This window comes from Pseudomassariella vexata, assembly GCF_002105095.1.
Source record: "Pseudomassariella vexata strain CBS 129021 chromosome Unknown BCR38scaffold_1, whole genome shotgun sequence".
NCBI classification, from domain to species: domain Eukaryota; kingdom Fungi; phylum Ascomycota; class Sordariomycetes; order Amphisphaeriales; family Pseudomassariaceae; genus Pseudomassariella; species Pseudomassariella vexata.
In genome coordinates, this window is record NW_024467956.1 from 1,418,799 (window position 1) to 1,445,648 (window position 26,850).

Here is a 26,850-nt window from a genome sequence, read left to right on the forward strand (position 1 = left end):
CATTGACCCTGGGGATCTTTGGAAAGCGACTCAATCCACACATCTTCGGAACGCGCTTCTGTATCCTTCGGTTACATATTTCGTTTTCGTTTGAGCTCGCCTTTCGCTTTCCTCCAACTTTGAAACTTGGGAGCTCTCGTCCGGATTTTGTGGCATTTCGGGTAAGCTCCTCTCAAGCCATTGTTTTAAATGCTCTGGAAATGCTCTGGCGCCCAGTTCATCATGAAATGGGCAAAGCTTCTAAGACGCGCAAACTCTAAAAAGTCCATCCTTTGCTTGGTACGAAGTATTACATCACACTAACGCTGGCCGACTACAGCTTTCGTCCTCCTTACCCATCAATTCCCTGCACAAACCTATTGCGAAAGGACGAAACCCTCGCATCGTCAGGATGAGCGACAACGGCGATCGACCAATCCGTGAGGTGAAGAATCATGTCCTCTTTGAGATTGCGACCGAGGTTGCCCACCGAGGTGCGTTCTTAATCTTTGCGAAGCTCCCTAAAGCTTCATAAGCTTCGTCGTACCGTGAAATGCCAGCGTTGAACGACTAACAACCACGTAGTTGGCGGCATCTACTCCGTCCTCAAATCCAAGGCTCCTGTCACGACGGCCGAGTATGGCGACCGCTACACGCTGATTGGTCCGCTAAACCACCAGTCGGTATGTAACGAGAGTCTTTTGCGCTGTGGCGTGAGTGTCGCTTGCTGATGTTCTACCGTAGGCTGCTGTCGAGGTTGAAGAGTTAGAGCCCAACACGCCCGAACTCGCCGCCACTATCGAGTCTATGAGGAACCGGGGCATTGGAATTCTCTATGGTCGCTGGCTTATTGAGGGCGCTCCACGAGTCCTGCTGATCGATACCAAGACGGCTTACAAGTACCTGGACGAGTGGAAGGCTGATCTGTGGAACGTCGCCAGCATCCCCTCCCCTCCCGGAGATGACGAGACCAATGAAGCAATTGTCTTTGGATACCTGGTCGCATGGTTCCTTGGGGAGGTGAGTAGTGAAGCGCCTACCAGGCGAGCTGCGCTGACATGGATTTGAACAGTATGTCTGCCACGAGAAGACCAAGGCGGTCATCGCCCATTTCCACGAATGGCTGGCCGGTGTAGCGCTTCCTCTAACCAAGAAGCGTCGCATGGACGTCACGACTATTTTCACAACCCATGCCACCCTTCTCGGCCGGTACTTATGCGCCGGATCTGTGGACTTCTACAACAATCTGCAATGGTTCGATGTCGATGCCGAAGCTGGCAAGCGTGGCATTTATCACAGATACTGCATAGAACGCGCTGCGGCGCATTCTTGTGATGTCTTCACCACTGTCTCCCACATCACGGCCTTTGAAAGTGAGCACTTGCTGAAGCGCAAGCCGGATGGAGTGTTGCCAAACGGTCTCAACGTCACCAAGTTCTCGGCCATGCACGAGTTTCAGAACTTGCACCAACAGTCCAAGGAGAAGATCCACGACTTTGTTCGGGGTCATTTCTACGGACATTACGACTTCCAACCTGAAGACACCATCTATCTCTTCACCGCTGGTCGTTACGAGTACCGGAACAAGGGCGTGGATATGTTCATCGAGTCTCTCGCCCGACTGAACCACCGGTTGAAGACGGCCGGCAGCAAGACTACTGTAGTCGCCTTTATCATCATGCCAGCACAGACAACTTCCCTTACGGTCGAGGCCCTGAAGGGTCAAGCCGTCATCAAGTCTCTCCGCGATACCGTCGATATTATCGAGCGTGGCATTGGGCGCCGTATCTTCGAGCGTTCACTGAAGTGGCATGATGGCGATCCTCTGCCAGATGAGAAGGAGCTCATCACAAGCGCAGACCGCGTACTTCTTCGTCGTCGCCTCTTTGCCATGAAGCGACATGGGCTTCCCCCGATTGTCACTCACAACATGATGAACGACCACGAAGACCCGGTTCTGAACCAGATCCGCCGCGTGCAGCTCTTCAACCACCCGACGGACCGTGTCAAGATCATCTTCCACCCCGAGTTCTTGAATTCCGCCAACCCCGTTTTGCCTCTGGACTATGACGACTTCGTGCGTGGCACGCATCTGGGCGTCTTCGCGTCCTACTACGAGCCGTGGGGTTACACTCCGGCCGAGTGTACCGTCATGGGCGTTCCCAGCATCACCACGAACCTCTCCGGATTCGGCTGCTATATGGAGGAGCTGATCGAGAACTCCAGTGACTACGGTATCTATATTGTCGACCGCCGTTCCAAGGGTGTGGATGACTCGGTCAACCAGCTCACCTCGCACATGTTCGACTTCTGCCAGAAGAGCCGTCGTCAGCGCATCAACCAGCGAAACCGGACTGAGCGGCTTAGTGATCTCCTGGACTGGAAGAGGATGGGTATGGAATACGTGAAGGCGCGACAATTAGCTTTGCGACGTGCCTACCCGGGATCATTCAGCGGTGATGACGAGGAGGAAGATTTCATTCCTGGCGTCGAGCAGAAGATCTCACGACCGTTCTCTGTTCCCGGATCTCCGCGGGATCGAAGTGGCATGATGACCCCTGGAGATTTTGCCAGTCTGCAGGAAGGTAGAGAGGGTCTAAGCACCGAGGATTATGTCGCCTGGAAGCTTCCGTAAGTTTGATGGCAACCCGAAGCTGTATAACAAATATTGACACATTCGCAGAGAGGAGGAAGATCCCGACGAGTACCCGTTTCCCCTGACTCTTCGGACTAAGAAATCAGCAATTTCGGGATCGGCCAGCCCGCTTGACGGCATCCAGTTGAACGGCAACTAGTACGCCCGAATCAGCCACGCGGTTGACGACAAAGGAAATGAATCAAAATGTCTATCAGATATGATGGATGACTGGGAATTGGTTTAGGCTTGATTCTGTTAAACATCAGTCTCTCCTTTAGCATTGATATCCTAGACGGGGTGCAACAAAGTGATGATTCTTGCCGGCTCCAGTCCTATCCATGCTGACTAGTAGTATGTGACGAGTTGCCGTGAACCCCCCGTCGATAGGACGGACGGCGGCAGAGGGAAGCGCAAGTGAAGACGGACGAATGAAGACGGCTACAAAGAAACCGGATTGGGCCGTTGGTACCGTACGTGCAATGTACAAAAGGTGGTTGCCTGGGTTCAAGTTGCATAGCAATCGCATTCGCCGGCAGTTGGTAGTGTCAATACTTCTCTTTTCTACTGTATAACATGGGTAACATTACAGGAGCATCAATTTGATTAAGGAGATCGGGCTTACAAAAACAAAAGCAATGTCTGTTATTTGGTGCGGGAATGTTTTCTAAATCTGGGTCTACAAGACTTTATTCTGTGGTGATGACCAAGTATCAAATCCCGGTGTCTCTACCAGCTGAGGACATCGGTATGTTAGCTGGTAAGATGTTAAGTCAGATTGACGTGTAATACAAGGTATTTTACTTCGTGGTCACATGTTAATGGTAATATGTCGAGATGATTTGCCTCTGGCTACTTAATGAAGGCCGACATCGTACAAATCCGGTGCTGGTCCAAGTGGAAGATCGCCCTTGTCCTCTAGGCTCGAGTGCTAACTTGGCGATCTCCCTGCCCCGCGTCTGGTGGGCGGCAAGAATGTGTCTGTGCTGAAACAGACTCCACTATCTCCAGTTGGTCGCCTCGACTAGCGCATTCGAAGAGTAAATCGCAAGAGATTGGACTATTGTTGGTTGGTTCCAGTTCAGGGGTTTACGATCTGTCGGGTTCCTGCCCCCAATGAGACGAGTCCTCCCTTGTGATCAAGTTATGGGCCGGTGGACAAGGAACCAACGTCTCTCTTGGTGCGCAAATCGCTTATCCTCTCGCATCTGTCAGAATCGACCGTCCTGAAAAGAAGGAAAGAGCGAAACACCAGACCGACGCCCCCGGATCGTCCATCGAAACGGAACGAAACGAAACGACTGTTGCCAAGGTCGAGAAAAGCGACTGCATGCGTCTGTATGTTTGACGAGCCGCAAAAAGAAGTTAAGGCTGACGTCTTAGAGGCGACGGGCGCGCGTACGCGATTGAATGGAATCATTTTCTCCCGTCCCTTCATCCCTGCCCCCAGTCGCCCAACGCTTCGTTCGATTGCGACCTCTCAATTGTTTTTTTGCGACATCTTGGCTTTTGACTGGTGGTGACAGCAATCGTGCGTGCAAGCTGCAGGAGAGTCCTCCACAACTGCATAAGTTTGATTGCTTGGACGTGTACGACGGCGACACGACCACACCCTTGCTACTGCATCGAGGACCGGTAGCAATCACCAACGGGACCAACGGGTAGCTCCTTGCGTCACTGTGTTGCAGCACTGAATCACACTCACCTCCCACCTTTAAATACCAGGCCGAGCACACCGTTTCCCGGGGCTTGGGGTCTTCTCCCTCTTTCCGACTATGAAGTTCACCGTCATGAAGCTGTTCCGCCGCAGCAAGAACAAGAAGACTGAGGCCCAGCCTCCGTTCAACTACGACCGCGATGCCCGATATGCCTCTGTCGCACCGCCAAACGGGAAATCGTCGCGCATGGGTGCCGCCCACAATGCCGTTCGAGGGGACTATAATGGCTGGGGGGGTTATGGAAAGGGTGGGTTTGCGCCGTGGCTAGAGCTGCCGACGCCCTTACTACAGCGCGTATTCGCCTTTGTCTGCCCGCATTCCCAGGACGAGAGCTACGAAACTTGTGAGCAGAGCGCCATTGAAGACTCGTGCATGCTCTGCGACCTACGGGATCTAGCGCATGCCGGCATGGTGTGTGGTAGATGGCGGAAGACCGCCGTCAAGATAATGTAAGTACCCGCTCTGTCCGAGTCGTGCCGTATGTTTTACTTGGGATCCCCTTTTTTCTGCCGAATGGGATCATCGAGAACCCGCGCTAACCGAGGCACTGCGATGCTACGCAGGTACCACAGCATACGCATCGACGCCGTTCACTACTGCGAGCGCGAAATTTACCTGTCGGAGAAGCGAAAACGCCGCAGTCGCTTCGACCGCAACGGAATTCCCGAAGACACAGCGAGCGCACGTCTGCATCTGCTATGTCGCACCTTGCGCGATGACCCGACTCGGCTTGGCGCCCTCGTCAAATACCTCAAGACACCGTACATGCTGCGTGAGTCCAACACATCCGAACTCGCGCGCACCATTGCTGTGCTTCCCAACTTGCGATATGTCGATCTACCCGAGGGACTGTTCATGGACGACTCTGGCTACGGTACTCTCAGGCTTGAGGTTGAGGCTCGGTGTCACAATCTTAGGAAGATGACGTACATGGGCGGCAGCGAGCGAAGTCTTGAGGCCCTGACCATGGGCACCGTATGGCCAAATCTCGAGGTGCTGGAGCTGAGCAAGATCAACATAGACCCTACCATCTTGCGACACGTTCTCGCTGTACTTCAACATCTCAGAGCCCTCAAGGTCACCGAGAGCAAGGTCATTGACGATGACATATTCAAAAACAACGACATGCTTCCCGCCTTTCCTGCCCTCGAGGAATTGATTCTCAAGGGAACGCCGCGTGTCACAGCGGGTGGATTGGCAGCCTACCTTTCGCGACCAGACACGCGGCAGAGCTTGAAAGTGCTCTCCCTGATCGAGACGGGAGTGCAACCTCAAGCTCTCCAAACCGTCATGGCCGGTGCGTCCAAGCTGGAGGCTTTGTCGATCGTTGAGCAAGTTAACTCGGCGTTCAATTCACACTCATCCCCCATTCAGCCTCTGGCAAACCCGTCGCTGAAGACGCTTCGCTACGAGATTACAGCCAGTGACACTGCGAATCCCTACACCGGCATGACGCAAGGGTACTATACTTACCTAGCCCAGTCTCTATTTGGAGGTGGCTTTCCAAGTCTGACTGCCCTCTACGTGCGCGACCAAAATTTTCCCGACTTGCTCCTGGGCCTGCCACCACCTATGCCAGGCTACGGGGGTAACATGAACAGGCCGAGCAGCAGCAGTAGCATGGGCATGTTTTCCATGGGTAGCAACGGAGGTCTGGGCCCAAACAGCACCGGTGGTGGTGCGAACCCGTGGTTCAGCAGCAATAACCCGTTCGCGACCCCACGTCACTACGGTGCCTCGGGCAACGGGCTCGGGCCTAGCATGCTGGCGCTGAATCAGACGCTCGAGGTGTTCACCAAGGGGGAGGATGACTTAGATTGGGGCATCGTCAAGATGGATCCCTACGACAGTCCCGGCTATGCCGGCGGACGTGGTGTTGGTGGCTCGGGCAGACATGCACGCAGTGGTAGTACCACTAGCATAACCCGGCCGCTGAGCAGCTACGGACTCGCGGATACGGGGGCGGGGTGGAGAGAAGGTCCTGGCGGTGCTAGGAAGAGTGTCATGGTTGGAAATGGTGCTGGAGGGTTCCTGGCCGTGCCAAATGAAGGGGCGGGCGGTCCACGGAGGGGGAGTACGGGGCAGACTGATGAGTGGCCGCGGCCGAGGAGCAGTGGGGGTCCTAAGGCGGAAAGGGATTTGTGGCGGTAGTACAACTTACGTCTCTTGACGGCGGTCGATTCAGGCATTTTGTTATATAGTACCTCTGATGCCGGTGCCAATTTCGACGCCGAGGCCGACGAGGGGATCAGGGAGATGGGAGATGGGACACGAGACACGAATGTGGAATGTGAGAGTAGGCATTTGAAAGTTTCATGTGGTTAGGGGATATTTTTACGTTAGGAATCATACAAGCGAAATAAGTTTGACAGCGTACAACACTCTCACGATGAATCGAGGACCGATGGATATTGGCTTGAAAGGCTATCCCATGGTTCACTATGGCCATGTTACCCTACAACTGAAACGTCTCTGGTCTGTGACAGCATATTGTTGATTTTATGCAGATTGTAGGGGTAAAGAGATGACCTTGACGTGAAGTTCTTTTCCAATGACCCGAGACATCGGATCGAGATGCCTACTGGTTTAGCCTAAACTGTATAATGCTGAAAAAGGAAGCGCATGCTATCGCAACGCCGAGTCCCCGAAGCCCTCGACGGTGGCGCGGAAAACACCCGCTCATTCCGGTCAGCCTGCGCCTCCCGCAGTCAAGTGAGAGGATGTACTCGAGTCTGGGGATTACAAGGGTTGTGGAAAGGGGTTAGCTAGGTGGACAGTCGAGGGCAGATGTGCCGGTGCCCAAGTCCAGAGCGCTGTCGTGGACGAAGTAGATATTGGCGCCAGAGGCTTTATTTCTGCTAGGGCTAGATGTATCCATGTCGGCGGTTGAGATGGGAAGCTGGCGCAAGATGTCGAGAGAGCGATACAGCACGGCCGGGGACGACGAGTTTGGTACAATTAACCGAGCGGTTGCATGAACGGGCGGTAAGAACCAATTTCTTGATAAACTTGCGAAGCCTGGGCTAATAGTTTTCGATGTAACATCAGTAGATATGCTTTAGTGATTATTGGGTTTGCTGGGTTTGGACTGGGTGCTGTTGGAAGTAATGATATATATATGATCACATTCAGGGGCTGCGTCGGCGCAGACAACCGTACGAATGACACGCTAATTCCATCAACTGTGATTTATCACCAAGATACACAGAGGCTCCAGTTAGCGAATGAACATCTTCAAGTGGTCTAAGGCTGTACTGTTATTGGCGAAGACGGTGATGCTTCATCATCATCATCACATACTAGAATGTTATCATCCAAAAGTTATTTTCGGCTTCGGCTCAGTCTGAACTTCCAGAGTTGGAGATGATGTTCAAGGAAGGGGGCACTCGAGTATAAGTTGACATCAAGGTCATGGATTGCCAAATTGCCCAGATGCTATATTGCATATGGTCTAGCCCCATGAGACCCGAGCGTATAGCTCTCATGATGACATGATACCTAGAATATACCAATATGGGATCACAAGCTTGAGGCTAGTCACCGTTAAAGCCAGCATGGGAGACAAGTCAAGTATAGAATTCAGTAGTGACAACTATCATGCATACACAACTTACAGCAGTAACACGTCTAGTCATTCACGGCTGTCAAGCATGTTTTTGCCGAGCGTGATCATGAAATTCGTCCGTCCAACTTCTCGCGTCAGTAGATTCCATCGATCATAGAGTATACTGAAGAATCTAGGTTAGGTGTGTCTACGTGTATTGTGACCTAGACTGATCATTTGGCGCAAGGTATGAACCAAACACGAGAAGTATCCGCAAATAGGTACCTGAAGCGGAATATCTGGTCATTAAACTCGTGCACAACAGCTACGTTTGAATGTTGTACAGGCATTTGCCAAAGATGAACCCTATCATGCTGGCCCAGGTAGCCAGTCCATGGACGACCAATGTAATGCTTCAGGGTTGACTAGTCGAGTCACACCAGAGCCTTAGCTGCAGGAAAACTGTGCCGCTAAGGTACTACAAGGGAGTGGGACACAGTGGAGAAACTTGCCTCTTCCTCGAGATAAACACAATCCAGGGCTCGCAGAGACCAGCGCACAAGACGAGAGCTTCAAGCACAGCCATCAGATGCCGCCGGCCCAACGGTTCAGAGGGATTCGGTAACGGGAGCGGGTGCGGGAGCGGCCGAGTTTCTACTACCGCCAGGGAATTGCGAGGTGGGATCGGTCCTGAAGCGCCGAAGACGCACTTGTTGACTTCACGCTTGGAGGTTGCCATCCATTCTGAGCAAGAGCAGTTGAAGAGGGCAAATATACTGGCATGCATTCTGATCATGGACGCAGCTTTCATACGTTTGATGAAAAATATCCAAAGTAGTCAGGGATGTAGCACAAAGATAGATTCTCCTGAATCAGAAGCATCTGCATCAATATCGAAACGGACTTGGGGAGGTCTAAACTCATTTCTTTTGCCGCGGTGTGTGCCACGTTGCGTCAGGCATCCACTGAGCCCGACCGGCTCCTCCATCTATCTCCCCTCACTGTCATGACCCGGCACTCCTTCTCGACCATCTCCACCATATCGGTTGGCTGCATATACCGGTGCAGGTCCCAAAGATCCTCCATCTCGACCCTGATCTACAATGCATCGAAATGATTGACAGCTTCGCATCCCCCACGTGCGACACGCCGCCACAGTATCAGCCCGTCGTCCGCACGGTACTGGAGACGTGAGTCCATCTTGTAATTCGACGATGCTCATTACCTGCTCATTTGACATAGGATATTATGGATTGCCATCATAGCGGCGTACATCCCGCAGTACCTGCGCATTCGCCGGAGTGGGACGACGGGCATCTCACCCTACTACGTGCTGAACCATAGTCTCTTCTCCACCACCACGCTCGCCCTCCGCTGCAGTCACAGCATCTTCTACCCGGCGTTCAACTGCCTCGTCAGCGGCGAGCTCCAGGGGTGGAAGGGCTACTCGGCATTCTTGGGCTTCTTAGCAGTCATCGTGCAATGGCTCTGCGCCGTCATGCTGTACGCCGCTCACTACCCACTCCCCCCTTTGTATTCTTGTCTCGAGTTGCCCCCATCGGGTTGGTGATCATGTGGCTGATCCTTGCGCTATCTAGCGTCGTGGTATTTATCTGCCACCGCACAACGGAGCCATCATCCGACCTGATTGAGGCCAGGTGGCTCCCAGACCGCGGGCTACACCCGCACAAGCTGACTTCTAGAAAGATGGTCATCGTCCTATCCTCCTACGTCGGCGCAACTCTGCCCTTGTCCCTAGCCCTCCTTTGCTTCAGCGCGCACCCCTATTTCCAGCAGGAACAGCCCAGACGGGCCTTCTACGTCGTCTTCTGGTCCGTCTGGGTTGCCCTCCTCTGCGCCGCCGACGCCTTCCTCGTCGTCTTCCAGTTCATCAAGCAGATGAAGACGGTTGGGCGTCTGCGGACGGGCGGCTCCCTCAGCATCGTCTCTGTCGGGATGCAGACCGTCGTGTTGCTGCTTCTGTCCATTGCGCAGTTCTACCGCTCGCGGAAGAGTATTATCTTGCGCAAGGAGCCGCACATGGGTTTTGGCCGCTTCGTGCGGGTGTTTGTGTTCGTGTACGGCTGCTTTAGCGTCGATATTATGTACATAGTGGCCGGGCTGGGGTATCTGGTTTTGTTCCAGTTGTGTCTGCTGTTTGGATGGAACGATATGTTCGGGGATCGGTTTGGGAGGATTCAGCTTATATGATATGAAGCAGAGGACATTTGCCGACGTTGTTCGTTATGCCGTAACGGTGAGCACCAGTGGTGACATCCTTTGGGTGTTTGCGTAGTCCAGTCGCTGTCGTGTATAGCTCGCCAACTGCCGCGTTACACCTATCGTCATCCTTATCGCCTTGCTCGACCAAAGCTGTCATTGTGGTCATCCAAAGCGTCCCCTCTTGCATCTCCGCGACGGTTATATAAGATTAGAGGAGGTCCTACCTGACCCCGGAGCCCCAAGCCCGCTCTGGATCGCACCCCAATCACCACCAGGATCCTCGTCTTTCTTGTCCACCCTCCTCCTTCATACCTCCACACTCCCTACCTATGCGCGCTATCATCAACATACCTGCCGCCCTCCTCCTCCTCTCCGGCACCGCGGCAGACTTCTGGATGTACACATACATAAGCTACTCCGGCGGCGACCCTTGGTGGGAAGGAGTCATGATCCTGGGCGCCGCGCCCCCCGTCTGCGATGAGATTTTGTATTCGAACCGCCTGAAGCATCTGAAAGACGTGAGCGGCGACAAGCGAGGCGTCCGCTTCGCCGGGAGTGCCTTGGACCCGGACATCGTCGAGTTTAACAGCGAACGCTTGGGTCACTACAGTAAGTTCTTTTAGTTCTTCTCCAACCTTCTCCCACCCGCTTTTCTATTTCTCGTGAGTTCGCGCCATATTCTGTGCTTGCCCGTAAATCATGCCTTACTGTCTGTCCACGGTGTTTATTTCAAGTAGACGGCTGATGTGATGTCTCTTTCCGTGTCTTCAGCGATCTATAAAGATAGGAACTACGACATGGTCGATGTCGACAATCAGCTGAAGGGCAAATGCGTTCTCAATATCACCAGCACCTACAACTGCGTGTTCGAAAAGGAGACGGATACTGGACATTCCATCTTTTGGTGCGTGTCGGAAGTCCATGTGTGAGCTGGCAGTTGACGGGCACAGTCTGGCGCTTGCTGTTCGATGCAGTTGCAGGGCACTCAACGGGAATGCTGCAAAAGGGGAGCGAGGCGGGAGGAAAGAAGTGTATGTGTTGGGGCTTGCGGGGGTACCATGTAAGATCCTTTGTCGGTTGAAGTGTGAAACAGGTTGGTCTTCTTTTCTTTTCTGGTTGTGCCGGGCCAAGCACTGACTGGTAGTTGTCACGACGTCGATTTAACTATTTTATGTAGTATGAAAGTATGTGTACACTGTATGTGTTGATAGATCAATGCACTTCTGGTACATAGCCACACTCTTCATGATTGCAGGCATGAGTATCGTGGGGTTTTCATCTCTACTAGATACATTCATATTGCCAAGAGAAAGCAAAATATGAAACGAGGATGGAGATAAAGGGTTTTATGGAGCAAGTGGCTTGAAACCTCGGGAATAGACATTGCAGAGTAAGCTGTCTATTCCAAACGCTGGTCTTGCTCTTCATCGAGGCTGTAAAATCATATCAGCCGCATTAAGCAAGAGCAAGATCGAAGGGCGTTGAGAGATTTCCCGTGCCATTTAAGGCAGATATAAGCAACGTAAGACGACGTGACATGTATATCAAGAGGGTCTTAAGAGAAAACACATATGTTCAGCGATGTCCGGTCATGGCCAGTGGCGTACAAGATGATCCATCTTCGACCGTCAGATATTGATAAGGACGCGGATATGGAAAGCCTGCCTCCATGCCGGGACCCCCATGACCTGGTAAAACCGTGGCAAGATGCTGTTTTCATGACGGGGTTATGGGCTAGGCTCGGGTTTGAAAACCGTCAGTACTGCCCATCTATTAGGCTACTGTCTCCCCGTAAGTAAGCTCCCGCCGGAGGAAAGCGGTTGCAAAGAGATGTTCAACTCAACGCCACTCAAGTTCCTTGGGAGAGAAGTCACGGAGTGCTAGCAGAAAGCCAAAACTATAATGGGTATCAAAACCCACCTGAACGTTTAAACTTGAGCCCATCAAATTCCGAATTGGATAGTACTGGGTAGTCAAGTTCGTCGCGACCACCCGTTCGCGTTTCCTTGTCCAAAGCCACTAACACCATGAGTGTAGCGGGTCGAGTTATGGCCATCGATAGTCCGTGAAACCAGACAATGGATGCAGGAATTTATTCTCAGATAGAGTATGTCTCATTTGTCATCAAAGGCAGCTCACGTGTAGGGTATGGGAGACCAATGCCATGGTCTTTCCAATCCCAGGAAGAGCCAGTCCAGAACTCACTTGCAGCTCGACCGGAATCCAACGCGACAAGGGTATCTATTTACACGTTCGGGCGACGAAGCTCTGCCAGCGCCTCTCTGGGAGCAGGAACATAGCCACCGGCAAAGGCCTGAAATTCTCGCTCATTCATCAATTCGCGGAGGAATCTGATCGGCTTCTTCTTCTTTTTGTCTTTTCCCGTCCAGTAACTCTGAAAATCAGCTAACGTCAGTAAAGTCTTGAACCAGTACAATGCGCCGGATTAAAGCAGCAATTGATGCCTCCTCTTTACCTGCCCATCTCGTCGAGTGCAATGTCTCCTTCATCTCTGCCAACGATGGATTCGGCAACCTTCCACACTTGTAGAACGTTGTCCTCAGCGGCGCTGGAAACGAGCCAGGGATCATTCAGATTCCAGCTGAACTCAGTCAGATGGTTGGTGTGACCCCCGTGCATGAACAGCCTAGAAAGTGATTAGCCTCGGCAATATATGAGTTCCCGACGGGTGAAAACCTACAGCTCAGGGGGACCGTCTTCTTGGTCCTCGGGTTGTTGCTCATCTCCGACTCTGCTCAAGTCCCAGTAAATCATTCTGCGGTCATAACTAGCGCTGCCGAGAATGCCAGCCTCGTGGGGATGCCAGGCGATAGAAGTGACAGCATCTTGATGGCCCTCCAAGGTGTGCACCTTCTCCTTGACGTTCCGTAAATCCCAAATGCCAATGGTCTTGTCGGCAGATGCGGTTGCCACGATGACCTCGGTTGAGGGATTGAATGCCAGAGCGTTGATGGCGTCGCTGTGTCCGTGCTTGGCTACCAGTGACGCCTGGGAGAATACGTCCTGTCGCACGTCAAGGATTTGCAGGGTCAAGTCGTCAGATACACTTCCGATAAAGTTCTTGGAAATCGGATGATATTGGACATCGTTGACGATGTTCGTGTGGTGGGTGTATCGGCGATATGGATTCAGAACAGTCCTCCCGCCCTCAAGAGACTTGAGGTCCCTGTTTTGCTGATTAGTAGGGCGCATACACGCAAACGGCAATGAGTTCCGCTTACCAGAGACAAACAGTCTTGTCCTCACTTCCAGATGCCAGCGATCCTTCCACATGAGGATTCCAGCTCAGCCCAAAGCCTTCGCGGTCGTGGCCCACAAGCTCAATCTGAGGCTCCACCTTCCCATTGGGGTTCACACTATGTTTGGTGCGATCAAAAATCAAGATTCGTCCGTCTACCGCAAGAGTGGCGATGAGGTCTGGGTTTTGCGGGCAATAGCGCGCCTTGTTCACCTCGCTAGGATGGTCGATTCTCTGGACGACATTGAACTTCATGGCCGAGGTTTCGGTCTTGCCATGGCCCCCAATCTCTCCCCGCTCCTCGTCGTAATCGCGGGGGTTGGCTCGGACCTTAGTGGGGATCTCAACTTCGGCAATTTGAACATAGTTGGGCTTCTCATCAGAGGTGTGTGTGCCAATGAGGACTCGGTGAATGCGACAGTTCTTGCCCTCGGGCTCCTTCACGTCGGGAAACCACTGCACAGTCAAGGTGGGCCAGGGCAGAGCAGTGCTGTAAGAGCAGACCATAAGCATGAGTTGCAATGCTAATTGACCGACCAGATGTGCCTACCTCAGTATCATGTCATAGAGGAAGGGGGAGTTCTTCTTCCATGTCTTGTACTCTGGCAGCGGGTCAGCAAAAGCCTTCAAGTGACCTTCGAGGCAGATGGCCATACCTTCATTGATGAGTCTCTGCTCCTCGTCGGCGTCCTCTACTTGAAGTTCCACTGAGTGCAGTGCGTTAGCATGTTTCAAGGGGGCACGGTGGGTGTATAGAACTGACTCTCCATGTCGTCAGCAGCTTGGGCAGGAGCCATGCTGAGGGACAGCCTGGAATCGATGAAGGATGAAGGGAAGGTGCAGATGAGGAAGTCGTGAAAGAGGATTCAATGAAGAAGCGAACTGGGTGGGTAAGAAGTACTTAGATTGAACTTCTTGACGCAAAGCAGCGCTGGTGTGCTTCCAACGGATCAAAGGTGATGGGTTCTTGAGGAAGTGAGCAAGCTTGTCCCGCCGGCGTGTTTGAAGCTCCAAAAAGCAGAACGCGGTCGCGTTAAGTGCTTGGAAGTCTGTGCACCGCTACAGGGAAGCAGCTTAGGTCAAGCTTGAGCTTGAAGGTTCCTGGGCTTGGTGGGGTCACTGTCAGCCCCGACAAGCAGCAGCAGAATTGCTTAAGTAATTTTAACGTTCAAAAGCAGGCAGCCACCTCAAAACCAAGTAACATCGATTCACTACCCAAAGGAGTGCTTTTCTAGCATCATAGTTGTAGACAAACATGAGACGCAGTTCAAGTTGAGTTAAGCCCTGGGAATGATCGGCTGATTCTGCATAGCCAAGCCACCAATGCACGGGCCCTTCAGTGGCTTCAATGATGACGGGCTATCAGGCTGTGGGGAAGCCTCAATTGATCCGGCGCAATAACGAATGTGAGAGGTGGTCAGGATTTGTCTTAAGCCGCATCACCATGAGTCTTCATCGCAGTTCTTAATACTAGTCCTACCATCACGACAACAACCTCACATATTACACATCGCCATATACTGGGACCTTGGCCACAAATGTATTTTCTGGGGCCTGACCCGCATGATTTCTACTGTGTCACTTTCAATTCCATATAGCTTTTGCTCGTTTAGGCTTTTTGTCTGATTCCATAGGTATTTACGTGTTTGCAATAGCACTGTCCAAGTCCTTTCGGTCGACTCCTCGTCCGCTGGCCTTTGTCTTGTCGTTTCATTGGCACACGATATTTGCTATTAGACCAAACACGAGACATCTCTTTGGGATATTTGCGACTGCTACACGGAGAGAAACGGCTCTTCCACTGGAACCAGCGCAAGAATCGCAAACCCAGAGCTTTGGCAATCTGCTTGCCATCAATTCGCCTGATCGCAACAACGACAGCACTCTCTTTGCGAATATAGTCTGGCTGAGCGCTTCTTTCAATATGGGGTCAGTCCCGTTTCCAGTGTCAAATGGTTGGCGCCGGCAAGGTAGCTAACCATCCACAGTGTTCCCAAGTTCTTCAGATGGCTCTCGGAGCGTTATCCGGCCATCTCGCAGCTCATCGCTGAGAATCGAATCCCCGAGTTCGATAATCTATACGTGCGATCACCCGCCACCTTCGCATCGCCTGTGCGCCTCCCTGCTGACCTTGAACCTGCTAGTTGGACATGAACGGCATCATACACAATTGCACACACAAGGACTCGTCAGATGCGACGTTTCGCATGACTGAAGAAGAGATGTTCATTCGTATCTTCAACTATATTGAACATCTGTTTGGCAAGATCAAGCCCAAGAAGTTATTCTTCATGGCCATCGACGGAGTCGCACCTCGCGCCAAGATGAATCAGCAGAGAGCTCGTCGTTTCCGAACTGCTCTCGATGTCGAGAAGGCCCGCGAAAAGGCCATTCGCGAGGGTCAAGAAATGCCCAAGGAGGAAGCATTTGATAGTAATTGCATCACTCCCGGCACCGAGTTCATGGCCAAATTGACCCAGCAGCTCAAGTACTTCGTCAACAAGAAGATCTCCGAAGATGCTGACTGGCAAGGCTGCGAGGTGGTGCTGTCAGGCCACGAGGTTCCCGGCGAAGGAGAACACAAGATCATGGAATACATCAGAAATGCCAAGGCGCAGCCTGACTACGACCCCAACGTCCGTCATTGCTTGTACGGCCTTGATGCTGATCTCATCATGCTGGGGCTTCTTAGCCACGATCCCCACTTCTGCCTGCTCCGAGAGGAAGTTGCCTTCGGCCGCGCATCGAAGACGAAGTCAACGGAGCTGGAGCATCAAAATTTCTATCTGATGCATCTTTGCATTGTTCGGGAGTATCTGGAGTTGGAATTTCAAGATCTAAAGAAGGACGGCGCCCTGAAGGTTCCTTTTGACATGGAAAAGGTCATAGATGATTTCATTCTCATGGCGTTTTTTGTCGGCAATGACTTCCTTCCTAATCTTCCCTACTTACACATCAATGAGGGCGCCTTGGCGACCATGTTCCGGATCTACAAGGACATCTTGCCGCAGTGCGACGGCTACATCAACGAAGGAGGAGTTATCAATTTTCAGAGGCTCGGCTTGCTGCTTGAGCAGTTGTCCAAGGAGGAATATCGCCACTTCGAGCACGAGTTTTCAGATGCTAAGTGGCTCAGGGGCAAAAGGCTCGCTGAAACCAACGGCGTTCAAAATGCGAAGACCAAGGGGAAGATGACGATGACTTCATCGCAGAAGGAGCTTTGGAAGAAGATACGGAAGTATGTGCAAAAGCGACCTTCAGACAACCTAGATTTGGGTACAGAGCTTATCGCAGCCGATCGCAAGTTCGTCCAGGATATCGCTGAAAATCTCCACATCGACTGGCGCACAATTGAGGATGACGATGGACATCGTCATCTCACTATCGCCTTCCCCGAAAGGCCCAGGGCCGACGGGGACGAAGAGGACGAGGAAGAAGAAGAGGGTCACTTGGCCCTTCTTCGTGTCATGAAGCGCTATGACAATGCCCAAGTCGTGGACCAATCTGCTGAAGAGGCCCAGGCTTTGATGCAAGTTCAGTACGAGGAGAAGTTCCTCGAGTGGAAGGAGACCTACTACGCCTCGAAATTTGAATGGAAGCCTGAGGAGAAAGAGATCGGGCTGAGGGACCTCTGCGAGAACTACGTCCAAGGTCTACAGTGGGTGCTGTTCTACTACTACCGGGGTGTAGCATCTTGGCCGTGGTTTTACGGGTACCACTACTCGCCCATGACTTCTGGTAAGACTGAGGCCAAGCCGATTGTACCGACTGTATTCGCTAACCCTCTCCCCAGATGTTGCTAAAGGCTTCAATGCGGATCTCAAATTCAAGCTTGGCCAGCCCTTCAGACCATTCGAGCAACTTATGGGTGTTTTGCCCGACCGAAGCAAAAAGATCGTGCCCAACGTCTACCATGAGCTTATGACGGACCCAAAGTCCCCCATCATTGACTTCTATCCCCGAGACTTCGAGTTGGATATGAACGGTAAGAAGATGGAATGGGAAGCTGTCGTCAAAATTCCGTTCATTGACGAGAAGCGGCTGCTCTCTGCCATGGGACCCAAGAACGAGCTGCTTTCGCCGGATCAGAAGGCGCGAAACGACTTTGGCGTCTCACTGAAGTTCACTTACGATCCGAACACGGACTTTACGTACCCGTCGTCCATGGTGGGTGTGTTCCCCGACCTCCAGCACTGCAAGTGTGTTGAGAATATCTACGATCTTCCCACCGCAGACGGACTGGAGCTTTACAGGGGATTGATCGACGGAGTGAAGCTTAATATCGAGGCCTTGGCCGGTTTCCCCAGCTTGGCCACCTTACCATACAATGGAGCTCTCGGTTTCCACGGCGTCAATGTGTTCCAGCAGGACAGCCGCAATGAAAGCATGGTTGTCACACTGTCGGATGTCGAAATGCGCTGTAGAATCGCGACGGCCAAGGTCAAGCTTGGCCAGACGTGCCACGTTGGCTATCCCTTCTTGCAAGAAGGCAAGGTTGTTGGAGTTTCTGACGAGCTCTTCGATTACTCGCTCTCTGCCGACGGCTCTGAGGTACTTCCTCGCGAGCATGTCGGCAAAGAAATCGACACGTGGAGACGAAAGGCAGACCGTATCGAAGAGTTCTACAGCAAGCGCCTTGGTATCATCATTGGCACCGTCGAGTCCATGGTCCATGTCGACATGCTAAAGGGTCTGATCAAGACAGACGAGGGTGCGTTGGTCAAGGAGTATGGATACATCCCTGGCGTGGAAACCGACTATGCCTCTCAAGTGGTTGTTGATGAAGTCGTCAGCGAAGATGCACGCTTCATTGAGAGGGTGGCTTTGCCGATCGAGGAAGAATTCCCGATCGGATCGCGGGCCTTCTTCGTCGGTGATTACAACTACGGTCGTCCCTTAGAGATTACTGGTCACAAGGGCAACCAAGCTGAAATCCGAATTTCTACTTTGCCGCAGAAGGAGCTGGATTTCGCCAAGTCCATCATCCAACAAGCCGAAAGGCAGAACCGGTACATACCCTCGTATGCCGTCTCCAAGAATCTTGGTCTTCACCCGCTGGTCCTCAGCAAGATTACCTCGTCGTTCCATGTTCACACAATTGGGGGCAGCATGAAGGTCAATCTCGGATTGAACTTGAAATTCGACGCGCGAAAGCAAAAGGTGCTTGGCTACTCGCGGAAACCAGCTGCCGGCTGGGAGTTCAGCCCGGTGGCTGTTAAGCTCATTGCTGATTACATGGTTGCGTTCCCCGACTTCTTCGCCGCCATCTCAGCGAATCCCCATGGAAAGGAGCATCACGAGGCAGACCTCTTCCCCAACGCCGCGGAGCCCGGTAAAAGGGTCAAAGACATTGGCGGCTGGCTTAAGTCTGTCGAGACTAGCAAGTTTGAGCGTGTCCCACTTGACGCCGAACAGCTAGACTCGGAAGTTGTGAAGGCAGTTGAACGGGCAGCAGACCAGGTGGTTCAGAACGCACCTACCGCCGTGGCAAAAACCATGCGCGCCGTGCCCCGAAACGCGTTGATGCGACCGCAGGATGCCGAGCAGCGCCTCGGCAACCAGAAATTCAGTCTGGGTGACCGGATTGTATACATTCAGGATTCCGGCAAGGTGCCCATCGCCATGAAGGGTACTGTTGTTGGCATCAGCACCGTCGGTAACAACCACATGCTCGATATTGTCTTCGACAATGCTTTCATGAGCGGCACCACGCTAGGCGAGCGTTGCTCGCCGTTCCGCGGAGGCACAGTCCCAGCCAACTCTGTCCTCAATACGACTAACCGGCAGGTCCGCGCGGTTTCCAAGACGAGCTTAGAGAGACAGCCTCCTCAGACGACGATGCCGCTAACTGGTAGAGGAAGATATGGCGGAGGGGATGGGCAGCAGACCTACCGCGACGCTCCTGCTCTAGGGCCACTGAACGGCACCTGGCGGGGTGCATTGAACGGCCACCGTGGCCGTGGAGGACAGAATACCCCGGGATCCAGTCAGCAAGCTCATGCTGGTCACAATGGGCCTCCAAGCCTGCAGCCAGCAAACCTGGTCTATCGACCCGCTCCTGCCAACAATGGCCGTGGTGGACGCGGTGGTCGCGGTGGCTTCCACAACCATGTCCAGCCGCAACTCCGGTCTGCTTTGAATGGCGTTCATGGCGAAGCGCAAGGCGTTTATAGTGCTGTTCCTCCTCCGACGAATCTGGATGTCACACGCGGTCGAGGTAGAGGTAGAGGTCGGGGGCGAGGTAGAGGTGGCCCACGAGGACGGGGTGGACCGCAGCAAGGCGCGGCTTGAGACGCTCACGCAGTGGTTCTCCCCCTTCTGGGTGAAAGGTGAACGTACTCCCCGGGGCTCCTTCATCCGATTCTGTCGCCCAACTGGATGAATATCTACTGTGGGCGTGCGACCATGGAGCGAACCACACCTTCTCAGCAGCGCCGGAACCTTTTCTCTCTGGCGTCCCTTTGAGGCCGGTGATGAACTTACAACTGTAGAGTACATTATACCTGGAGATGTAGGTGTATTCGACGAATGATGAATGAAACAAAATAGATGTCAACTTGACACATCAATTGCTTTGTGCGGGTGTGATGTAGTGTTCCACGGGTTGAGACCTGGTGGTTTGTGGACTCACCAAATTTGCATGGGCGTAATTCCAAGTCTTTGCTCCTTGACCATGATAAACGTCAATGTTCAAAACTCAAGAGCAGCACTCTCTTATTGTTGATCTGGAGCATATTGTCAGGTTGTTGATACTCTCGGCCGATAGGGAGCATTGGGATGGTGACACCCTGAGAGTGGAATGCTGTCCATGTCCATGACCAGTATGCCCGCTCACGTGGCTTTTGCTGTTATATGTCACGTGTTGGTTACCTGTGCAATGCAGCTTGATGCTGTAGTGGCATTTGGGGTAGAAAGAGGAGGACATTAGAGAGATGGGAAGTGTACAGCCCAATTGCATGGGCAAACATAGGCCTCGATTGAAGTACAGTTAGTTGTATTGACATTGGGAGCCTGGCCATCTCATAGCCCACGCACAGTCCCTCAAGGCTCAATGTCATCTATGGCATTACCATTGTATGTGGACTTTAGGAGTAGCCATTAGTGCAGCCCACCGTCCCTCATAGCCTGGAGTTTCACAATGGCATCTATTTTGGGGGTGATCATTGTGATATGGCCGGTGCACAATCCTTCATAACACAAAGCTGGCCATATCCTCAGTCGTATTTGCTTCTACAGTGTTGCTTGTATTATTGCCGGCGCACGGTCTCTTGTGACTTAAGATGCTTATAATTCCACATTGGTGTTTACTATCAGAGTGCTGATTGGGTTATAGCGAGCTCTAGTCCTTGAGGGACCGTGCACCGACTATACTGAGGCAATATGCAGAAGACTTGAGTCCTAGCAGGTGAGGGAAATGTCAGGGCAACAAATACAACACTTGCGTTTGCATCAGGACTTTCCTAGGAATCTTCTCGTTTGAAGCGAAGTTGTCGGGATTATATGTGCGGTGTACAAGATGGTCTGCATGATAACTCACTCGGTGACGTCTATCGCCGGTTGGGCTGTGCGACCACCATTGCCATGAGGGAGCAAAACAAATAAATTGGACTCCCATTGTTCTAAGTGTGTGACTTGATGTGATGCGGCATGCCAATCAACAGTTTTGCAGGTGAACTGAGCGAGACAATGGGCTGCGGCCCCGACAGGTAAATTTGCGAACAACCCACCGTCCATTTTTGCTTGCCCTATTCTTCACTCAGTTGTCTATGAAATTGTACTCGGCGTCGAAGGCAGAATCTGTTTACGTTATTCCCAGGCTACTGGTTTCTGACGTTTTCCCTCACCCTTCACGACACTGCCCACCTCTACGGCTGGATTGAAAAATCCTAACTTCATTCTCGACCACTATATGTAAGTTGATATTTTCTTGTTCTCTCCCTATCCCCTGATTCAACAACATTGCCCTGGCAGATATCTCACACCATATCTGTGGTTGAAAACGGTTTGTTTGTGCTCTGGCGTCTCCCTCTGACGTCTCCCTCTGATGCCTCTGGTTGCCTTTATTACCCTCCTGTGCCCTGCTTCAGCATGACAACTCTGCAGAATATGCCCCGTGGCGCCACGACGACTATCTGATGGCAATAGTCCATCGTATCTCGCGCGTTACTAACACAGGTGCTGTCTGATCTCGGTAGTGCTGACGTCGAATCTCGCGCCTTCCCCCCTAAGAGTGCCTCTGATCTCAGATTCCCGTCAACTCCTATATATGCCCCATCACGGTACCTTCTGGTATCTTTCGTCGAATCTCACACCTTCCCGACGCAGACACCGGTTGATTTCGATCTTCCTTCGGATCTTGCGCCTGCTTGCCCAGAAATACCCGCTGATATCCACATGTCGTCGAACCTTTCTGGTCCCGCCCTGAAATTTCATAAAGCCTTTCTGCAACTACCGTCTGACCTGAACTGTCCTAACTGCATGTACTAATCCGTATTTTCTACAGATCGCTTGGCAGAACACTTGTGACGAAATCAACAACACAATACCAGCATGGCTCCACCTGCTTCCAACAAAGACTCTGCTTCTGGCTCGTCTGGAGCTGGCCCCAGCCACAACAACCGACCCTCCAAGCAGCAAGTGGTCGAGTTGCTGGCGGACATCTCCAAGCAACACCCGGAGCTAAAATTCACTTCCAAGGACTTTGCGGCTGAGCTGCGCAAGTACGCACATGCCAAGATCTCTAATGCTGCTGCTTGCCTTGACGACGACGGACGAGAGGGTCCTATCAGCGGCAAACGTGCGGTGGCTGATGACATGAAGGATGACTCTGACAATGGAGATGAGAGTGCGGCCAAGAAGCTGTGCTTTTCTGATCCTAGCTTGTGCCAGGAGATTGCCAAGGACAAGGGCAAGGCCGTTGCTAACGCTGAGGTTTCCATGACTGGATCTTCGACTGCTGCTACTCAGGCCGCTGAAGCTGTTGGTTTCGACGAAGCTGGAACTTCAATTGCAGCGGCGGCACCTGCTTCTACTGCTGCTGGGCCCCCGACTGCTGTTGCCACTGAACCTTTCAACAATGGCTCGGGCATGAGAAAGATCAGCAATGCCGCCACCGGTATTCGTAGCTTCAGCTTGTCTGCTGGCACCCGCAAGGGACCTCCCCAGAAGCTGGACCTGTCGCGTCCCGGAGCCACCGCAGCCAAGGTCTCAGACCTCGATCTTCCCGTGCCGACTCACTTCATTGGCGTCCCTTACGGCACAATCCTGACGCCCGAGCAGATCAATGCATGCGAGGATCTCAACAACGCCAAACTCGAGCCACTCAACTCGGGAAACTTCATGCTCCTCAGCACTCCTATCTGCGTCAAGGATGCGAAGGAGGAATTCATACGTACAGCTCATCTCATCGCACCGCTGCCCCGTTCCTACGGCGTCACTTCTGATACCGCCGGAGAGACCTTCTCCTTCTATGCCCCCTTCAACACGCCCGTCACCGTCAAGTTTGCCAATGGTCAAGTCTATGTCAGGTCCATTCCAGAAAACCCCGAGGGCCCTCAAGCTAAAGGCAAAAAGTTCGTTGCTAGCCGAGTTGATCGTGCCAAAGCTGCCTTAACCACTGGCAGTAGCACTGTAAAGGCGCCTACCGAATCCATCCTCGCCAATGTGGCCGGCCATGCCGAGTTTATCCAGCGCATTGGCTCTTACCTCTCGCCCACGGAGCTTCTCAACTTGTACTGCGCCTCGAGACACTTCAACTCCATGATTGAGAACTGCATGCGGTCTTCCTTCTATCGGTGGTCCCTCCTCCACGCCCCTAAGGGCATGTTTGTCTTCGACTGGCGCCACTGGCAATACCGACACCTCATCAAAGAGGACAAGTCGTTCCGCTCCAAAGTGAGCCCGCCTCTGCTAGGCCCCTTGAAGGGCGGGGAACCGAAGATCCACAAGCGCATGATTCCCACCATGAAGTGGTTCCAGATGATTTGCTTCCGCGAGGAAATCGTTTCTGACATCTTGGCCACACTGGCCCGCCAGGGTCTGCGCTACCCCCGGGGCACATCGATCTCAGTCATGAAGCTGTGGCGCCTGCTGGACTTGCGCACCACCAAGGAGCGCAACCTGCTGATCCAGGATAAGAACATCTTCACTGACGTCGACCTGTGGAACATGCAGCACTTCCTGTGCAAGCTAGCGCTCCGCTTCAACGACCCCGTCTACGGCCCCGAGTCGTGCGACGTCGTCACTCTGTTCATGAGCCAGAAGAGCCTTCTTCCCCTTTGGGAGCTGCTCTTTGGGCACAAGTACTACTCCGTCCACTCCTTTCTGCAGCTCAAGATCCGCACCGACCTGGGCCACAAGTGGCACCTCCCAGACGGATCCGACTGGCAGGGCCCCGACAAAAACCTAATCCTGGGGGTGCCCGCCCGGGAAGTGGGCCAGCTATACCTAGGCACCGACGGCAAGAAGCTCGTCAGGCCCGCCTCCCTCATCGCCACCGAGTCGGCCCGCCGCCAGCTCCACCTCGAAGACCACATCCTGAACATGTTCCTCTGGGGCTTTGTCGACCTGCGCACCGGCAACAACCTGGGCCCCACGGAGCAAGAAATTTTCATGAAAGACGAGGACCGCAAAAACCGTAGTATTGACACAACTAATGAGTTCACCAAGTACCACGCTCGCAACGCTCTCTGGCACGCCTTGAGCCGCGACGAGAAGTACTGCGTCTACATGGCTCAGACGGCGCGCGAAGACCGGCTCAACCGCCACGATTTGGGGTTGTACGATGACCCCAACAATAGCGATATCGAACAGGCCTGGGAGAGCCACAACTTCCGCATGGATCTCAGCAATATGGCGGGACGGGATCCGAGAAATTTGGGAGTAAGGGTTGATGGCAGGATGAATCGTATCGATGCTAACACCCACCCTGATGATGCTCCTGGTCCCAAGACGACCGAGTTGATCGCTGTCGTGCATGCCCAGGCGGAAGCCCAGGCGCAAGCCCAGGCGCAAGCTCGGGCTCAGGCGTATGCCCAGATGTATCCTCATTCGTATGATCAGATTATGGGTCGGGCTCGGAGCCAGGGCCATGGTGATGATAACGTGTACCACAGCGACGACGAGCCGATCGACGAGAGCGTTACCACTGCTCTGGTCGAAGATGAGACGAACCTCAACTCGCCCTGGACACCGACCGGCCTGCAGCGTATCTTTAGCCCCCGCGGACTGTCCACGCAACCCATCAGCGGCAACGCGGCGCTGAAGCTCTACATCAACTACTACGAACACAAGTTGCAGAACGAGGGCAACATCTCGCCCGCCTTTCTGGACACGACGTACTCCACCATCACGGACATCCTCCAGATGCCCAATGTCGACGACGAGCTCGTGAACCACCTGCAACACCTGGCTGCGGATGCTGAGCAGAAGCTTATGGAAGAGCATGAGGGTGAGCCTGAGCAGGACAGCGGAACAATGTCTGTTCGGCCTTGTCGTGACTTGTCTGGCCTGTTTGGCGAAGACCGCAATGCTGAGGGTGAAGAGAGTGACGATGTTGTGCTGGCTGGCACTGAGGCTGAGGACGACAACCAGCAGTTGCCCGACCTTGACGTCAATGAAGATGACACTCTGGAGCAGCCCCTGGATTCACCAGGCTACGACAGCGACGAGGATCATCCTGAGTACTGGGTACGTACCCCCCCAAACAGTCTTGACCAAGCAAAAATAAAACAAATTACTGACCTGGTAAATTACAGAATCGCATGCAGAAGAGCGTCTTTGCTAGCATGCGCCGCCCCGACAACACCGAAATCGACTGGCTTCAGAACCCCTAATCAACTTTACTCCGTCGAGTTTCCCTTGCCGGACCGCTTCTGTTTCTCTGTTCTCGTCATCTGCAATAATCACCAGCGTGGAGGCATAGAGAACGGGCTTATAGAAAAAAGAAGTAGACCACCATTGTCCCCTTTGACTCAGGGATGGATGAGCGTGTAAAATAGGTAAATCGGCCTAGTATAGAGATATTGATCTACTCCCCATAAAACCCAAAAGCGTGTTGCTAGATGCAGGGCAGCCCGCGAGTAAAGCCTTTGCCTTCCTGTTTCTGCCCATAGGATCTTCTCTAGTCAAATATACGAGAGAAGGCTTTGCCACACCCAGGACCTTGTACTTTATGAGGTGCCATCAGACATCATCTCCAGCACAGGCTGAAAGCCAAGATGAAACCACTTAATCCGAGCCTAGAGCTCCGTCCCAACTTGAGCCAACTAGGTGGCTGATCAACTCTTATTAGGGACTTTGGTCTGAAGGGTGAGTCGTCCCAAGTGAAGATAAGGTTGGATGGCACTTGCCGACCCAGAGCTGTGAACCTTGCAACGAACTCTGCTTTCCATCTATTGTTCTAAAACGCTACTATGGTCGCATCAAGAATTACTTCACTTGAAGTTAGTTCCCACTTCTCAAACCCAAACCTAATTACACCACCTCTTCCTCCAGGCACCCAAAACATGCAACGATGGGACAACAGACGAAAGAGCGAATCAACCGAACCAGAATATCATCACAAAAGGCCCTTTACCTGCGGCATCTCTCTCCATTTCTCTCAAATCTATGCACTGAGCTGCATTATGTCTCTTTCAAGGGGTGTGTCCACTATTAGTTCTGCATATGACAGTAGGTCATCAGATTGCTTACTCTCTCTTTCCTCCTCATTACACACTTGACACCTTTCCCTTCAACTATCGTAGTTACAACGCGCATATGCACACTCGAATCTACAGAAATGACAGCGACTATCGTTGCCACCATCCATTCACCCCTTACTCACTTACTCTCCTCTGTCCTGTCCAACCCCTCCCTCCATCCCCTCGAGTGCCGCAAAATGAACAATAACAATAAACAAATTGAGAAACGAAAACGAAAATGCAATTGAAGTTCATCGGGAGAGGTTTGTATGACCAGCAACATCAATGGCACAAAAGCAAGACTCGAGATCCCAAGACGAACGTGTGTGACCAAATAGTCCACCTTATGTTCCCTTTGAATTTAATCCAGCCATCCGGCCCACCAAGTATACCAACCACACTCCCCGACTCCACCACTTCACTGCCGCCCTTAAAAGTCGCCTGTCTGCCTGCCGCCATCGCCGCCAAATGCCGGGTCGATATTCCGTTTGAGGATTCCTTTCAAACAAAAGGTAACTTTGGGAAGGATAAAGGGAAATGTGTACGAGTGCTAGGATGGAAGGAGGCCAAAAGGCATCAAAAGGAGAAGACTGATTTGCCCGCCACGGGGAAATGAACACCACACATTTGGGGAAAAATTGAGAAAAGTATTAGACACTCGAAAAGAAAATGACAACTTTAGGCACACGAAAAATAGAGGCCAGGATATACCCTTACACTCCCTGCGCTATGCACCACCCTGCCATTCCTGCCACAAAATCCTTCCATGTACAAGTTTGTCCGTCCGATGAGAAGATCGAGACTGTCGA

General features: G+C 52.6%; 8 protein-coding genes across 8 annotated transcripts; 7 read left to right on the forward strand and 1 right to left on the reverse strand.

The window, feature by feature from the left end:
• Window positions 1–391: 391 nt before the first annotated feature.
• On the forward strand, window positions 392–2,774 carry BCR38DRAFT_479793 (glycogen synthase; the record flags this gene model as incomplete). The annotated part of the gene is made up of 5 exons (XM_040863203.1): window positions 392–473; window positions 565–662; window positions 724–999; window positions 1,052–2,610; window positions 2,663–2,774. The coding sequence occupies 5 exons, from the start codon at window positions 392–394 to the stop codon at window positions 2,772–2,774; spliced, it is 2,127 nt and encodes a 708-aa protein (XP_040720878.1).
• Window positions 2,775–4,518: 1,744 nt separating this feature from the next.
• Window positions 4,519–6,483, forward strand: BCR38DRAFT_331935 (uncharacterized protein; the record flags this gene model as incomplete). Its single annotated transcript, XM_040855104.1, has 2 exons — window positions 4,519–4,781; window positions 4,896–6,483. The coding sequence occupies 2 exons, from the start codon at window positions 4,519–4,521 to the stop codon at window positions 6,481–6,483; spliced, it is 1,851 nt and encodes a 616-aa protein (XP_040720879.1).
• A 2,358-nt stretch (window positions 6,484–8,841) lies between these two features.
• On the forward strand, window positions 8,842–10,235 carry BCR38DRAFT_519720 (uncharacterized protein). Its single transcript, XM_040865141.1, has 3 exons — window positions 8,842–9,066; window positions 9,119–9,379; window positions 9,475–10,235. Exons 1-3 carry the CDS (start codon window positions 8,990–8,992, stop codon window positions 10,085–10,087), a joined length of 951 nt encoding a protein of 316 aa, XP_040720880.1. The 5' UTR covers window positions 8,842–8,989; the 3' UTR covers window positions 10,088–10,235.
• Window positions 10,236–10,368: 133 nt separating this feature from the next.
• Window positions 10,369–11,043, forward strand: BCR38DRAFT_519721 (uncharacterized protein). Its single transcript, XM_040865142.1, has 2 exons — window positions 10,369–10,708; window positions 10,871–11,043. The coding sequence occupies exons 1-2, from the start codon at window positions 10,429–10,431 to the stop codon at window positions 11,026–11,028; spliced, it is 438 nt and encodes a 145-aa protein (XP_040720881.1). The 5' UTR covers window positions 10,369–10,428; the 3' UTR covers window positions 11,029–11,043.
• Window positions 11,044–12,162: 1,119 nt separating this feature from the next.
• Window positions 12,163–14,624, reverse strand: BCR38DRAFT_381758 (WD40-repeat-containing domain protein). Its single transcript, XM_040857417.1, has 6 exons — window positions 14,122–14,624; window positions 14,015–14,065; window positions 13,909–13,960; window positions 13,342–13,848; window positions 12,801–13,286; window positions 12,163–12,746 (listed from the first exon to the last, which is right to left on the reverse strand). Exons 1-6 carry the CDS (start codon window positions 14,153–14,155, stop codon window positions 12,572–12,574), a joined length of 1,305 nt encoding a protein of 434 aa, XP_040720882.1. The 5' UTR covers window positions 14,156–14,624; the 3' UTR covers window positions 12,163–12,571.
• A 658-nt stretch (window positions 14,625–15,282) lies between these two features.
• On the forward strand, window positions 15,283–19,649 carry BCR38DRAFT_479798 (XRN 5'-3' exonuclease N-terminus-domain-containing protein; the record flags this gene model as incomplete). The annotated part of the gene is made up of 4 exons (XM_040863204.1): window positions 15,283–15,287; window positions 15,347–15,440; window positions 15,503–17,096; window positions 17,152–19,649. 4 exons carry the CDS (start codon window positions 15,283–15,285, stop codon window positions 19,647–19,649), a joined length of 4,191 nt encoding a protein of 1,396 aa, XP_040720883.1.
• Window positions 19,650–23,003: 3,354 nt separating this feature from the next.
• Window positions 23,004–24,074, forward strand: BCR38DRAFT_310932 (uncharacterized protein; the record flags this gene model as incomplete). Its single annotated transcript, XM_040854656.1, has 1 exon — window positions 23,004–24,074. A coding segment is annotated over one exon (1,071 nt), but the record flags the coding sequence as incomplete, so codon positions are not given.
• A 771-nt stretch (window positions 24,075–24,845) lies between these two features.
• Window positions 24,846–25,392, forward strand: BCR38DRAFT_416396 (uncharacterized protein). The gene is made up of 2 exons (XM_040859097.1): window positions 24,846–25,046; window positions 25,115–25,392. Exons 1-2 carry the CDS (start codon window positions 24,886–24,888, stop codon window positions 25,350–25,352), a joined length of 399 nt encoding a protein of 132 aa, XP_040720885.1. The 5' UTR covers window positions 24,846–24,885; the 3' UTR covers window positions 25,353–25,392.
• The last annotated feature ends 1,458 nt before the right edge of the window (window positions 25,393–26,850 follow it).